The 13166-nt window shown below is 48.5% G+C and overlaps 1 protein-coding gene across 1 annotated transcript in view; it reads right to left on the bottom strand.

Moving 5' to 3' along the window:
- LOC145337798 (dynein axonemal heavy chain 6-like) overlaps nt 1-13166 on the bottom strand; it is a 785492-nt gene that overhangs the window by 210569 nt on the left and 561757 nt on the right. The window contains exons 57-59 of the mRNA XM_080182651.1: nt 12373-12467; nt 8391-8550; nt 7081-7212 (exon numbers count right to left, since the gene is read on the bottom strand). Of these exons, the coding sequence (XP_080038777.1) occupies nt 7081-7212; nt 8391-8550; nt 12373-12467 (387 nt within the window). The remainder of the gene's footprint in view (nt 1-7080; nt 7213-8390; nt 8551-12372; nt 12468-13166) is intronic.

Genomic DNA, 13166 nt, shown 5'->3' with positions numbered 1-13166 from the left:
GTTTTTCCCAGGGTGGAAGAGTCAATTACTAGGGGCACAGGTTTAAGATGTGAGGGGCGAGGTTTAAAGGAGATGTACGAGGGAGATTTTTTACACAGAGGGTGGTGGGTGCCTGGAACTCGTTGCCGGGGGAGGGAGTGGAAGCGGATACGGTAACTTTTAAGGAGCCTCTTGACAAATACATGAATAGGATGGGAATAGAGGGATATGGTCCCTGGAAGGGTGGAGGTTTTAGTTCAGTCGGGCAGCATAGTTGGTGCAGGCTTGGAGGGCTGAAGGGCCTGTAATTTTCTTTGTTTTTTGTTCTTTGAGGAGTGGGCATTGGGAAGGTCCAGTGACCTCGGGTGGGATTTTCTGGTCTTGGGTCGAGCAAGGTCGTAAAATCCTGAGAAGCAGATTTTAATCATCTTCATGTAAAGTGTTTAAAGACATCATTGAGTGGTGTATTGATTTGTAAAACATTGGAGCAGGTTTTTACTAGTTAGTGACCTATCTGGCTATTTCAGGGTATTAAGTATTTGAAGACCTGAATGTGTTTGCAGATTTTACCGGGTGCTAAAAGGAAATGAGAAGATTGTATCTAACCAATGCTTGTGTTTATCCAGGTCTCCGGGAGGTTTTCCTGCATGACAACCCTTGGTCATGTGACTGCAGAATGAAGACCTTTCTCCTCTGGTTTTCCCAGAGTAAAGCAAACCTATCTCCCTTTGGAACACTGAGGTGTGTTTCACCGCTCAGGAATAGGGGCAGGAGCCTGAGTAGTCTGAAGGTGGCTGACCTACAATGCAAGGCAAGGAGCTCCTGAAAGCACAGCCATCCCGAGGAGACTATCCTTTCCTCTCTGCTCCTCGCTGTTTCATCCACATTCGTCACCTTTTGTATCTTTAAGAACATAAGAAATAGGAGCAGGAGTAGGCCATCCAGCCCTTCGAGCCTGCCCCGCCATTCAATAAGATCATGGCTGATCTGTTGTGGCTCAGTTCCACATTCCCGCCCTCTCCCCATAACCCTTAATCCCCTCACTTATCAAAAACCCATCAACCCGCGTCTTAAAAATATTTAGCGAGGCAGCCTCCACCACTTCAACGGGCAGAGAATTCCAGAGATTCACCACCCTTTGAGTGAAGAAGTTCCTCCTCAACTCCGTTCTAAACCGCCCCCCCTTTATCTTGAGGCTGTGCCCCCTAGTCCTACTGTCCTTTCTGAGCGGGAAGAGTCTCTCCACCTCTATCCTATCCATCCCATTCATCATCTTATACGTCTCAATGAGATCTCCCCTCATTCTTCTAAACTCTAACGAGTACAAGCCTAATTTATTCAGCCTCTCCTCATAGTTCAACCCCCTCAACTCCGGAATCAGCCTAGTAAACCTCCTCTGCACTCCCTCCAAGGCCAAAATATCCTTGCGTAAGTACGGCGACCAAAACTGCACACAGTACTCCAGCTGCGGCCTCACCAATGCCCTATACTGCTGCAGCAAGACCTCCCTACTTTTATATTCAATCCCCCTCGCTATGAAGGCCAGCATCCCATTAGCCTTCCAGACCACCTGCTGCACCTGCAAGCTGGGTTTTTGCGACTCATGCACAAGGACCCCGAGGTCCCTCTGCACAGTCACCTGCTGCAGTTCTTCGCCCCGTAAGTAATAGTCCTTCCTACCATTATTCCTGCCAAAGTGGACCACCTCGCACTTGCCAACATTAAATTCCATTTGCCAGTTCCTGGCCCATTCGCCCAGCCTATCTAGATCCTTCTGCAGACTCTCCACACCCTCCGCGCAATTTGCCGTTCCACCAATCTTGGTGTCATCAGCAAATTTCGACACCATACACTCGGTTCCCTCCTCCAGATCATCTATATAAATGGTAAACAGCTGAGGCCCCAGCACCGACCCCTGGGGCACTCCACTAGTCACCAACCTCCAATCCGAATAGCACCCATTAACCCCCACTCTCTGCCTCCTATTTGACAACCAATCCTCTATCCACGCTAACACCCTACCCCCAACTCCATGCCCCCTTACCTTCTGCAATAACCTCTTGTGAGGTACCTTGTCAAACGCCTTCTGAAAATCAAGAAAGACCACATCCACCAGCTCTCCTCTATCCACCGCCCTAGATACATCCTCATAGAACTCCAGTAAATTTGTCAGACACGACTTCCCCTTAACGAAACCGTGCTGCATCTGCTCTATCAAGCAATTCCCCTCAAGATGTCTCGCTATTTCCTCCTTGATGACGGATTCGAACATTTTACCCACAACAGACGTTAAACTAACCGGCCTATAATTCCCTGCCTTTTGCCTGGCACCCTTCTTAAACAACGGCGTAACATTAGCCGTTTTCCAATCTTCCGGCACTTCCCCGGAATCCAGCGACGTCTGGTAAATAACCACCAAGGCATCCACTATCACCTCCACCATTTCTTTCAGAACCCTCGGATGCATTCCATCCGGTCCTGGGGACTTGTCCACAATCAGCCCCTCCAGTCTGTCGAGCACCGCCTCTCTAGTAACAGTAATGTCATTAAGACCCTCCATTCCTACCACCTTTCCATCGCTAACACCTGGCAAATTATTCACGTCCTCCTCCGTGAAGACCGAAACAAAAAAGTTATTCAAGACCTCAGCCATTTCCCCATCCCCGACCACTAAGTCCCCCCTCTCATCCTCTAAGGGTCCAACGTTCACCCTAGCCAGCCTCTTCCTTTTTATATATTTATAAAAACTCTTGCTATCCCTTTTTATATTAAGCGCTAGCCCAGCTTCATAGTTTCTCCTACCCTTCTTTATCAACTTCTTCGTCAATCTTTGTTGACATTTAAACCTCTCCCAATCCTCTTCTTGCCCACTACTCTTAGCTACTCTAAATTCCTCCGCTTTTAATTTAACACTTTCCTTCACCTCCTTCGTTATCCACGGCTTATTACCTCTCCTCCTACTATCCTTTTTGACCATCGGAATAAATTTCTGCTGAGCACCAAGAAAGATCTCCTTAAAGATCCTCCACTGCTCCTCAACAGACCCTCCCTCCAACGCGCTCCCCCAGTCCACATTCGCCAATTCTTCTCTCATCCTACCGTACTCCCCTCTGGTCACACAAAGGACGTGTGTCCGGGAACCCACTTTCTCCTCCTCCGTCTGCACCAGAAACTCCACCATACAATGATCACTCTCCCCAAGAGGATCCCTCACCACAAGGTCCCTAATTCTACCCGCCTCATTACATAGCACCAGATCCAAGATAGCTCGCTCCCTCGTCGGCTCCAACACACACTGTTCAAGGAAACTATCCCGGCAGCATTCCAAGATCTCCTCCTTGAGCCCATCGCGTCCAACATGGGTCGACCAATCAATATGCAGATTGAAATCTCCCATAATTATGGCCGTCCCATTCCTGCACGCCGCACTTATTTGCGCGTTAACAGCCCGCCCCACCTCCAGATCATTATTCGGGGGCCTATAGACGACACCCATCAGCGTCTTCCTCACTTTGCTGTTCCTAATCTCCACCCACAACAATTCCACGTTCTGTTCTTTGGTTCCTATATCATCCCTGAAGCTATCCTTAGTCAGCAGAGCTCCCCCCCCCCCTTTTCCCTCCTGCCTATCCTTCCTAAACACTTGATACCCCTGGACATTCAGCTCCCAGTCCCTGTCACCTTGCAGCCACGTCTCTGTAATGGCCGCCAGATCATATCCATTTGTGCTGATCTGCGCCACCATCTCATCCACTTTATTCCGAATGCTTCGTGCATTCAGATAAAGTGCCTTCATCCCAGCCTTCACCAGGACCCTATTTGCCAGAACGCCACCAACCATACTCACGCCCCCCACTCCCTTTATTATTGGGACATCCTCGGCCTCTTCCCTTACCTGTACCCTCTCCTTAACTTTAGACCCCGTAATGTCACCTACCCTCGCACCACCCCCCCCCCCCCCATTAGTTTAAAGCTCTGTCTACAGTCCTATTTACTCGATTCGCCAGGACTCTGGTCCCAGCACGGTTCAGACCAACCCCATCCCACCTGAACAGGTCCCACCTACCCCAATACTGATGCCAATGCCCCATAAATTCAAACCCATTCCTCCCACACCAATCCCTGAGCCACCCATTCACTTCCTTAATCTTATCAACCTTACGCCCGTCTGCACTCGGTTCAGGCAGTAGCCCAGAGATGACCACCTTGTCGGTTCTACTTTTTAATTCCATTCCCAGCTTTTCATACTCCCTCCCCAGATCCTCATTGACATTAGTTTCAGTTGACCATTATAAGGTTGAGAATGTAAAGAACACCACAGAAACTGCAAGATTTTCTCCATTAAATGAATTGAAACAGTTCCTGCGTCTATTTCTTTCTAATTTGATGTGATTGCAGCTGGAGGGAGAAGTCATTTCCAATCAGTCCTCAAACTCAAAGCTGGAACTTGATGGCTGGGACCTGACATTTTTACCTGAGCCACGGTGCAAGCCCTGTACCGGCCGCTAACCCTGGCCAGTGGGCAAAACCGGGATTAGTGTTGGCGGCATCTGACTTTGAGGTTTTTCCACTGGTGATAGGACTCATTGGGTAACAGTGGAGGGCAGACTCTGGAGTCACACTCAGGTCCCTCCCCTAAAGCACATCAATGCAATAATCTCACAAATTCATTGCCAATTTACCGAGACCAGTTTCTTATCTTCATCTGAAAAATGGAAATTCAAGCAATCAAATTACTCTGCTGGCAATTTGTTGCAAAATTGATGGATTATGAACAAAGAACAAAGCACAAAGAAAATTACAGCACAGGAACAGGCCCTTTGGCCCTCCAAGTCTGCACCGACCATGCTACCTGACTGAACTAAAACCCCTATCCTTCTGGAAATCATATCCCTCTATTCCCATCCTTTTCATGTATTTGTCAAGACACCCCTTAAAAGTCACTATTGTATCTGCTTCCACTACCTCCCCCAGCAACTTTCTGTGTAAAAAATCTCCCTCGTACATCTCCTTTAAACCTTGCCCCTCCCAACTTAAACCTGTGCCCCCGAGTAATTGACTCTTCCACCCTGGGAAAAAGCTTCTGACTATCCACTCTGTCCATGCCTCTCATAATCTTGTAGACTTCTATCAGGTCTCCCCTCAACCTCCATCACTCCAGTGAGAACAAACCAAGTTTCTCCAACCTCTCCTCATAGCTAATGCCCTCCATACCAGGCAACATCCTGGTAAATCTTTTCTGTTCCCTCTCCAAAGCCTCCACATCCTTGCAGTAGTGTGGTGACCAGAATTGAATACTATATTCCAAGTGCGGCCTCACTAAGGTTCTATAAAGCTGCAACATGACTTGCCAATTCTCAATACCCTGGCTGATGAAGGCAAGCATGCCGTATGCCTTCTCGACTATCTTCTCCACCTGCATTGCCACTTTCAGTGACCTGTGTACCTGTACACCCAGATCCCTCTGTCTATCAATACTCTTAAGGATTCTGCCATTTACTGTATATTTCCTATCTGTATTAGGCCTTCCAAAATGCATTACCTCACATTTGTCCAGATTAATCTCCATCTGCCATCTCTCCACCCAAGTCTCCAACTGATCTGTGCCCTGCTGTATCCTCTGATGGTCCTCATCGCTATCCGCAAATCCACCAACCTTTGTGTCGTCCGCAAACTTACTAATCAAACCAGTTACATTGTCCTCCAGATCATTTATATATATAACAAACAGCAAAGGCCCCAGCACTGATCCCTGAGGAACACCACTTGTCACAGTCCTCCATTCAGAAACACACCCTTCCACTGCTACTCTCTGTCTTCTGTGGCTGAGCCTGTTTTGTACCCACCTTGCCAGCTCACTTCTGATCTCATGTCATCTTCTGCACTAGTCTGCCATGAGGGGCCTTGTCAAAGGCCTTACTGAAGTCCATGTAGACAACATCCACTGCCCTACCCTCATCAATCATCTTCATCACTTCCATGAAAAACTCGATCAAGTTCGTGAGATACAACCTCCCCTTCACAAAACCATGTTGCCTCTCACTAATACGTCCATTTATTTCCAAGTGGGAATAAATCCTGTCTCGAAGAATCCTCTCCAATAATTTCCCTACCACTGAGCCCGTAATTACCTGGATTATTCTTGCTATCCTTCTTAAACAAAGGAACAACACTGGCTATTCTCCAATCCACTGGGATCTCCCCTGTAAAAAGTCTGACAACACCAGGTTTAAGTCCAACCGATTTATTTGATAGTAAACTCACAAAAGCTTGTGAGTTTACTATCAAATAAATCGGTTGGACTTAAACCTGGTGTTGTCAGACTTTTTACTGTGTTTACCCCAGTCCAACACCAGCATATCCACATCATCTCCCCTGTGGTCAGTGAGGATAGAAAGATCTCTCTCAAAGCCCCAGCAATTTCCTCCCTTGCCTCTCTCAGTATTCTGGGGTATATCCCATCAGGCCCTTGTCTACCTTAATGTTTCTCAAGAACCCCAATACCTCCTCCTTTTTGATCTCAACATGGCTCAAACTATCTGCACACTCTCTCCCAGACTCATCATCCGCCAAGTCCTTTGGTGAATATTACTCATTTAATCCCTCACCCATTTCCTCTGGCTCCACACATAGATTCCCTCCACTGCCCTTGAGTGGGCCAACCCTCTCCCTGGTCACCCTCTTGCTCCTTATATATGTGTAAAAAGCCTTGGGATTTTCCTTAATCCTGCTGGCCAATGACTTTTCATGATCCCTTTTAGCTCTTTTTTCTCCTTGCTTAAGTTTCTTTCTACTTTCCTTGTATTCCACACTTGCTTCATGTGTTCCCAGCCTCCTAGCTTTGACAAATGCTTCCTTTTTCTCTTTGATCAGGTTCACAATATCCCTCATTATCCGAGATTCCCAAAAGTTGCCATATTTATCCTTCATCCTAACAGGAATGTGCCAGTTCTGAATCCCTATGAATCCACTGTCAGAGTTAGCACAGCACTGTGGAGTCACACCCCTCTCCCCTCCTCTCCCTAGTCCTATAGGCTGGAAGCTGTCTCCACATCTTAAGTACAAATCCCACAGCCATGAGCGACCACCATTCCTCCTTACCTTGCGGACCTCGTGATAGTGCTGTATGGCCAACACCCATTGGCAGAGGGAGCGACATGCTGTCGACACCATGCCCACCCTTTCAGGGGTGAAATCAGGGTGCTTGGAATAAATCCTCAACCTTGTGAAGACCTGGAAAAGAGAAAGAGCATTTCAGTAAAGACACTGCTGGCAGAACTGAGTTTATCAGTGTTTCTCATCAACTGATGTTACTGGCAAACGTCTTAGGATTAATCTTCAACTTCCAGCAAATCCAATGTATATTCTCGATCCCCAGTTTCCTTGAGAAGGTGGTGGTGAGCTGCTTTTTCAATTGCTGCAGTCCTTAAGGAGTAGAAGTACCCACAGTGCCGTTAAGGAGGTAGTTCCAGGATTTTGACCCAGCCACAGTAAAGGAATGGTTGCATTTTTCACATCAGGATGGTAAGCGATTTGAAGGGGAACATGCAGATGGTGGTGTTCCCAGATATCTGCTGCACTTCACCATCCAAATGACAGTGATTGTGGGCTTGGAAGGCGCTGCCTAAACAACCTTGTGAGTTCCTGCAATGCATCTTGTAGATGGTACACATGGCTGCCATTCTCAATACACATTAGAGTGAGGGAATCTCACCCTCCCCAGTGAGTGACTGTGAGGGAATCTCACCCTCCCCAGTGAGTGAGTGTGAGGGAATCTCACCCTCCCCAGTGAGTGAGTGTGAGGGAATCTCACCCTCCCCAGTGAGTGAGTGTGAGGGAATCTCACCCTCCCCAGTGAGTGAGTGTGAGGGAATCTCACCCTCCCCAGTGAGTGAGTGTGAGGGAATCTCACCCTCCCCAGTGAGTGAGTGTGAGGAATCTCACCCTCCCCAGTGAGTGAGTGTGAGGGAATCTCACCCTCCCCAATGAGTGAGTGTGAGGGAATCTCACACTCCCCAGTGAGTGAGTGTGAGGGAATCTCACTCTCCCCAGTGAGTGAGTGTGAGGAATCTCACCCTCCCCAGTGAGTGAGTGTGAGGAATCTCACCCTCCCCAGTGAGTGAGTGTGAGGGATTCTCACCCTCCCCAGTGAGTGAGTGTGAGGAATCTCACCCTCCCCAGTGAGTGAGTGTGAGGGAATCTCACCCTCCCCAGTGAGTGAGTGTGAGGGAATCTCACCCTCCCCAGTGAGTGAGTGTGAGGGGGAATCTCACCCTCCCCAGTGAGTGAGTGTGAGGGAATCTCACCCTTCCCAGTGAGTGAGTGTGAGGGGGAATCTCACCCTCCCCAGTGAGTGAGTGTGAGGGGGATTCTCACCCTCCCCAGTGAGTGAGTGTGAGGGGGAATCTCACCTTCTCAGGAATGCTGTCCTTGTTCAGCTGGAGTAGATGCTTCAGGAAGCTGGGGTCTGCGAGCAGTAGTTTTGCAGTGGTCCACTGAGGGGATTTCTGCAGCAGGACACACACAGCGTTCATCACTGTGAGAACCAGTGTGGGTGGATTGGTGTAGACCCTGGACAAAGAGATTCTGGAGTTTTCAAAACAAGTAATCAGACAGCAGGGGGATAGTCATTAAACACACAGACCAACAAGAAATGACATAAACAAGCTGGATAAATATACCTCAGGTTTACCACCTGCAACACAGAACGGCATCGGCAGAGAGTTACTACGACAGTGTGAGGGAGCTGGATTAACATCAATAGAGATAGTCAGTAATACAGGGTGCTGGGGGGAGAGGGGTTACTGAGTGACAGTGTGAGGGAGCTGGATTAACATCAATAGAGATAGTCAGTAATACAGGGTGCTGGGGGGAGAGGGGTTACTGAGTGACAGTGTGAGGGAGCTGGATTAACATCAATAGAGATAGTCAGTAATACAGGGTGCTGGGGGGAGAGGGGTTACTGAGTGACAGTGTGAGGGAGCTGGATTAACATCAATAGAGATAGTCAGTAATACAGGGTGCTGGGGGGAGAGGGGTTACTGAGTGACAGTGTGAGGGAGCTGGATTAACATCAGTACAAATACAGTCAGTAATACAGGGTGCTGGGGGAGAGAGGGGTTACTGAGTGACAGTGTGAGGGAGCTGGATTAACATCAGTACAGATACAGTCAGTAACACAGGGTGCTGGGGGAGAGGGGTTACTGAGTGACAGTGTGAGGGAGCTGGATTAACATCAGTACAGATACAGTCAGTAACACAGGGTGCTGGGGGAGAGAGGGGTTACTGAGTGACAGTGTGAGGGAGCTGGATTAACATCAGTACAGATACAGTCAGTAACACAGGGTGCTGGGGGGAGAGGGGCTACTGAGTGACAGTGTGAGGGAGCTGGATTAACATCAGTACAGATACAGTCAGTAACACAGGGTGCTGGGGGGGGAGAGGGGTTACTGAGTGACAGTGTGAGGGAGCTGGATTAACATCAGTACAGATACAGTCAGTAACACAGGGTGCTGCGGGGGAGAGAGGGGTTACTGAGTGACAGTGTGAGGGAGCTGGATTAACATCAGTACAGATACAGTCAGTAACACAGGGTGCTGGGGGGAGAGGGGTTACTGAGTGACAGTGTGAGGGAGCTGGATTAACATCAGTACAGGTACAGTCAGTAACACAGGGTGCTGGGGGGGAGAGGGGTTACTGAGTGACAGTGTGAGGGAGCTGGATTAACATCAGTACAGATACAGTCAGTAACATGGGGTGCTGGGGGGGAGAGAGGGGTTACTGAGTGACAGTGTGAGGGAGCTGGATTAACATCAGTACAGATACAGTCAGTAACACAGGGTGCTGGGGGGAGAGAGTGGTTACTGAGTGACAGTGTGAGGGAGCTGGATTAACATCAGTACAGATACAGTCAGTAACACAGGGTGCTGGGGGAGAGGGGTTACTGAGTGACAGTGTGAGGGAGCTGGATCAACATCAGTACAGATACAGTCAGTAACACAGGGTGTTGGGGGGGAGCGGGGTTACTGAGTGACAGTGTGAGGGAGCTGGATCAACATCAGTACAGATACAGTCAGTAACACAGGGGGCTGGAGGGGAGAGGGGTTACTGAGTGACAGTGTGAGGGAGCTGGATTAACATCAGTACAGATAGTCAGTAATACAGGGTGCTGGGGGAGAGGGGTTACTGAGTGACAGTGTGAGGGAGCTGGATTAACATCAGTAGAGATACAGTCAGTAACACAGGGTGCTGGGGGAGAGGGATTACTGAGTGAGGGAGCTGAATTAACATCAGTAGAGGTACAGTCAGTAACACAGGGTGTTGGGGGGGAAGGGTTACTGAGTGACAGTGTGAGGGAGCTGGATTAACATCAGTACAAATACAGTCAGTAATACAGGGTGCTGGGGGGGGGAGAGGGGTTACTGAGTGACAGTGTGAGGGAGCTGGATTAACATCAGTAGAGGTACAGTCAGTAACACAGGGTGCTGGGGGGGAGAGGGGTTACTGAGTGACAGTGTGAGGGAGCTGGATTAACATCAGTACAGATACAGTCAGTAACACAGGGTGCTGGGGGAGAGAGGGGTTACTGAGTGACAGTGTGAGGGAGCTGGATTAACATCAGTACAGATACAGTCAGTAATACAGGGTGCTGGGGGAGAGGGGTTACTGAGTGACAGTGTGAGGGAGCTGGATTAACATCAGTACAGATACAGTCAGTAACACAGGGTGCTGGGGGGGAGAGGGGTTACTGAGTGACAGTGTGAGGGAGCTGGATTAACATCAGTAGAGGTACAGTCAGTAACACAGGGTGCTGGGGGGGAGAGGGGTTACTGAGTGACAGTGTGAGGGAGCTGGATTAACATCAGTAGAGGTACAGTCAGTAACACAGGGTGCTGGGGGGGAGAGGGGTTACTGAGTGACAGTGTGAGGGAGCTGGATTAACATCAGTACAGATACAGTCAGTAACACAGGGTGCTGGGGGAGAGAGGGGTTACTGAGTGACAGTGTGAGGGAGCTGGATTAACATCAGTACAGATACAGTCAGTAACACAGGGTGCTGGGGGAGAGGGGTTACTGAGTGACAGTGTGAGGGAACTGGATTCACATCAGTAGAGATACATGGGGTGCTGGGGGAGAGGGGTTAATGAGTGACAGTGTGAGGGAGCTGGATTAACATCAGTACAGATACACTCAGTAATACAGGGTGCGGGGGAGAGGGGTTACTGAGTGACAGTGTGAGGGAGCTGGATTAACATCAGTACAGATACAGTCAGTAACACAGGGTGCTGGGGGGAGAGAGTGGTTACTGAGTGACAGTGTGAGGGAGCTGGATTAACATCAGTACAGATACAGTCAGTAACACAGGGTGTTGGGGGGGAGAGATGGGTTACTGAGTGACAGTGTGAGGGAGCTGGATTAACATCAGTACAGATACAGTCAGTAACACAGGGTGCTGGGGGGGAGAGAGGGGTTACTGAGTGACAGTGTGAGGGAGCTGGATTAACATCAGTAGAGGTACAGTCAGTAACAAGGTCATTCCCTTTTCTTCCCACCTGTCAGAGCCCGCATACACCACTACCCCACCTTTGTTTCGTGGCGAGCGTATAGAGGTCTATAAAATAATGAGGGGCGTAGATTAACTGGATTGTCAACATCATTTCCCAAAAGTAAGGGAGTCTAAAACTAGATGGTATAGGTTTAAGGTGATGGGAGAGAGAGACAAAAGAGTCCAGAGGGGCAATTTTTCACCTGGATGGTGATGAGTGTTTGGAACAAGTTGCCAGAGGTAGTATAAAGGCAGTTACAATTTTGTCTTTTAAAAAGCATTTAGACAGTTACATGGCTAAGATGGGTATAGAGGGATATGGGTCAAATATGGGCAATTGGGACTAGTTTAGGGGTAAAAAAAAGGATGTTGTGGGCAGATTGGGCCGAAGGGCCTGTTTCCATGCTGTAAACCTCTAATACTCTATGACTCTATGAGATAGGTTTTTGATAAACAGGGAATCAAGGGGGCAGACGGGAATGTGGGTTGAGATCACAACCAGATCAAAGTGATCTTATTGAATGGCGGAGCTGGCTCAATGTACCAAGTGATCCATTCCTGTCCCTAAATCTGTAAACGTTAATCATCTCAAATTCCAAATTCCTTTCAAACTTCTCAACTTGTCCTTTCACGGTCAGCAATTTGTGTTTATAATTTCCCAAGGCTCTTTACAATAGTGCCTGTTCGTTGGAATGTATTCCGAAGTGAAGAGATTGGTAATCCTGGTTTCAGTCTCTAGCAAGACTCTTCAGTTGTACAACAGCACAGAGGTGACATCTGTCTCACACACATGCTCACATGTACACACACACACACACACACACACACACACACACACACACACATACCTGATCTCTGAAATGTCACTCTTATCCAGGGCTTGAAGTGCAGCGATGGCCGCTTCCAGGACAGGAAGCACGTCATTCAGCTCATTGGTCGCTTGCTGTAAGCCAATACAAAGATCCTTTCAGATCAGTGACAGAAGCTCATATTACCAGCAACAGCAAGGAGGGGGAGCACGGTCTGTATCACCTGCTTTCTCTGCTGCTCCCGTAACTGCACCAATACAACAATCCCTTCCTCTCCCCTCACCCCCGCCTGCAACCACATCAAATCCAGCCCCAAAACAGAGACGTTCAGCCCATCTTGTCCATGTCAACCCAAGGACACCCAGGTGCCCTTTATAATCCCACCTTCCTGCACCAGCCCATAGATCTGTAGCTTACAGCACTGGAGGTGCAAATCCAGGTACTGTTTAAAGGAGTTTAGGGTCTCTGCCTCCAAGGAAATAAAAGGTCATGAATGTAGCCCGATCCATCACACAAATCAGCCTCCCATTCATTGGCTCTGTCTACACTTCCTGCTGCCTCAGCAAAGCAGCCAGCATAATCAAGGACCACACACACCCCGGTCATTCTCTCTTCCACCTTCTTCTGTTGGGAAAAAGATACAAAAGTCTGAGGTCACGTACCGACTGACTCAAGAACAGCTTCTCCCCTGCTGCTGTTAGGCTTTTGAATGGATCTAAGTTGATCTTTCTCCACAACCTAGCTATGACTGTAACACTACATTCTGTACTCTCTCCTTTCCGTCTCTATGAACGATATGCTTGATATAACACACAAAAAAAACTTTTCACTGT

The sequence above is a fragment of the Carcharhinus amblyrhynchos genome, unplaced genomic scaffold, assembly GCF_965287045.1.
Source record: "Carcharhinus amblyrhynchos unplaced genomic scaffold, sCarAmb.v2.hapA scaffold_76, whole genome shotgun sequence".
In the NCBI taxonomy this organism is placed as follows: domain Eukaryota; kingdom Metazoa; phylum Chordata; class Chondrichthyes; order Carcharhiniformes; family Carcharhinidae; genus Carcharhinus; species Carcharhinus amblyrhynchos.
Note: the sequence above shows the minus strand (reverse complement) of the source record. Positions and strands in the feature narration are given on the sequence as shown.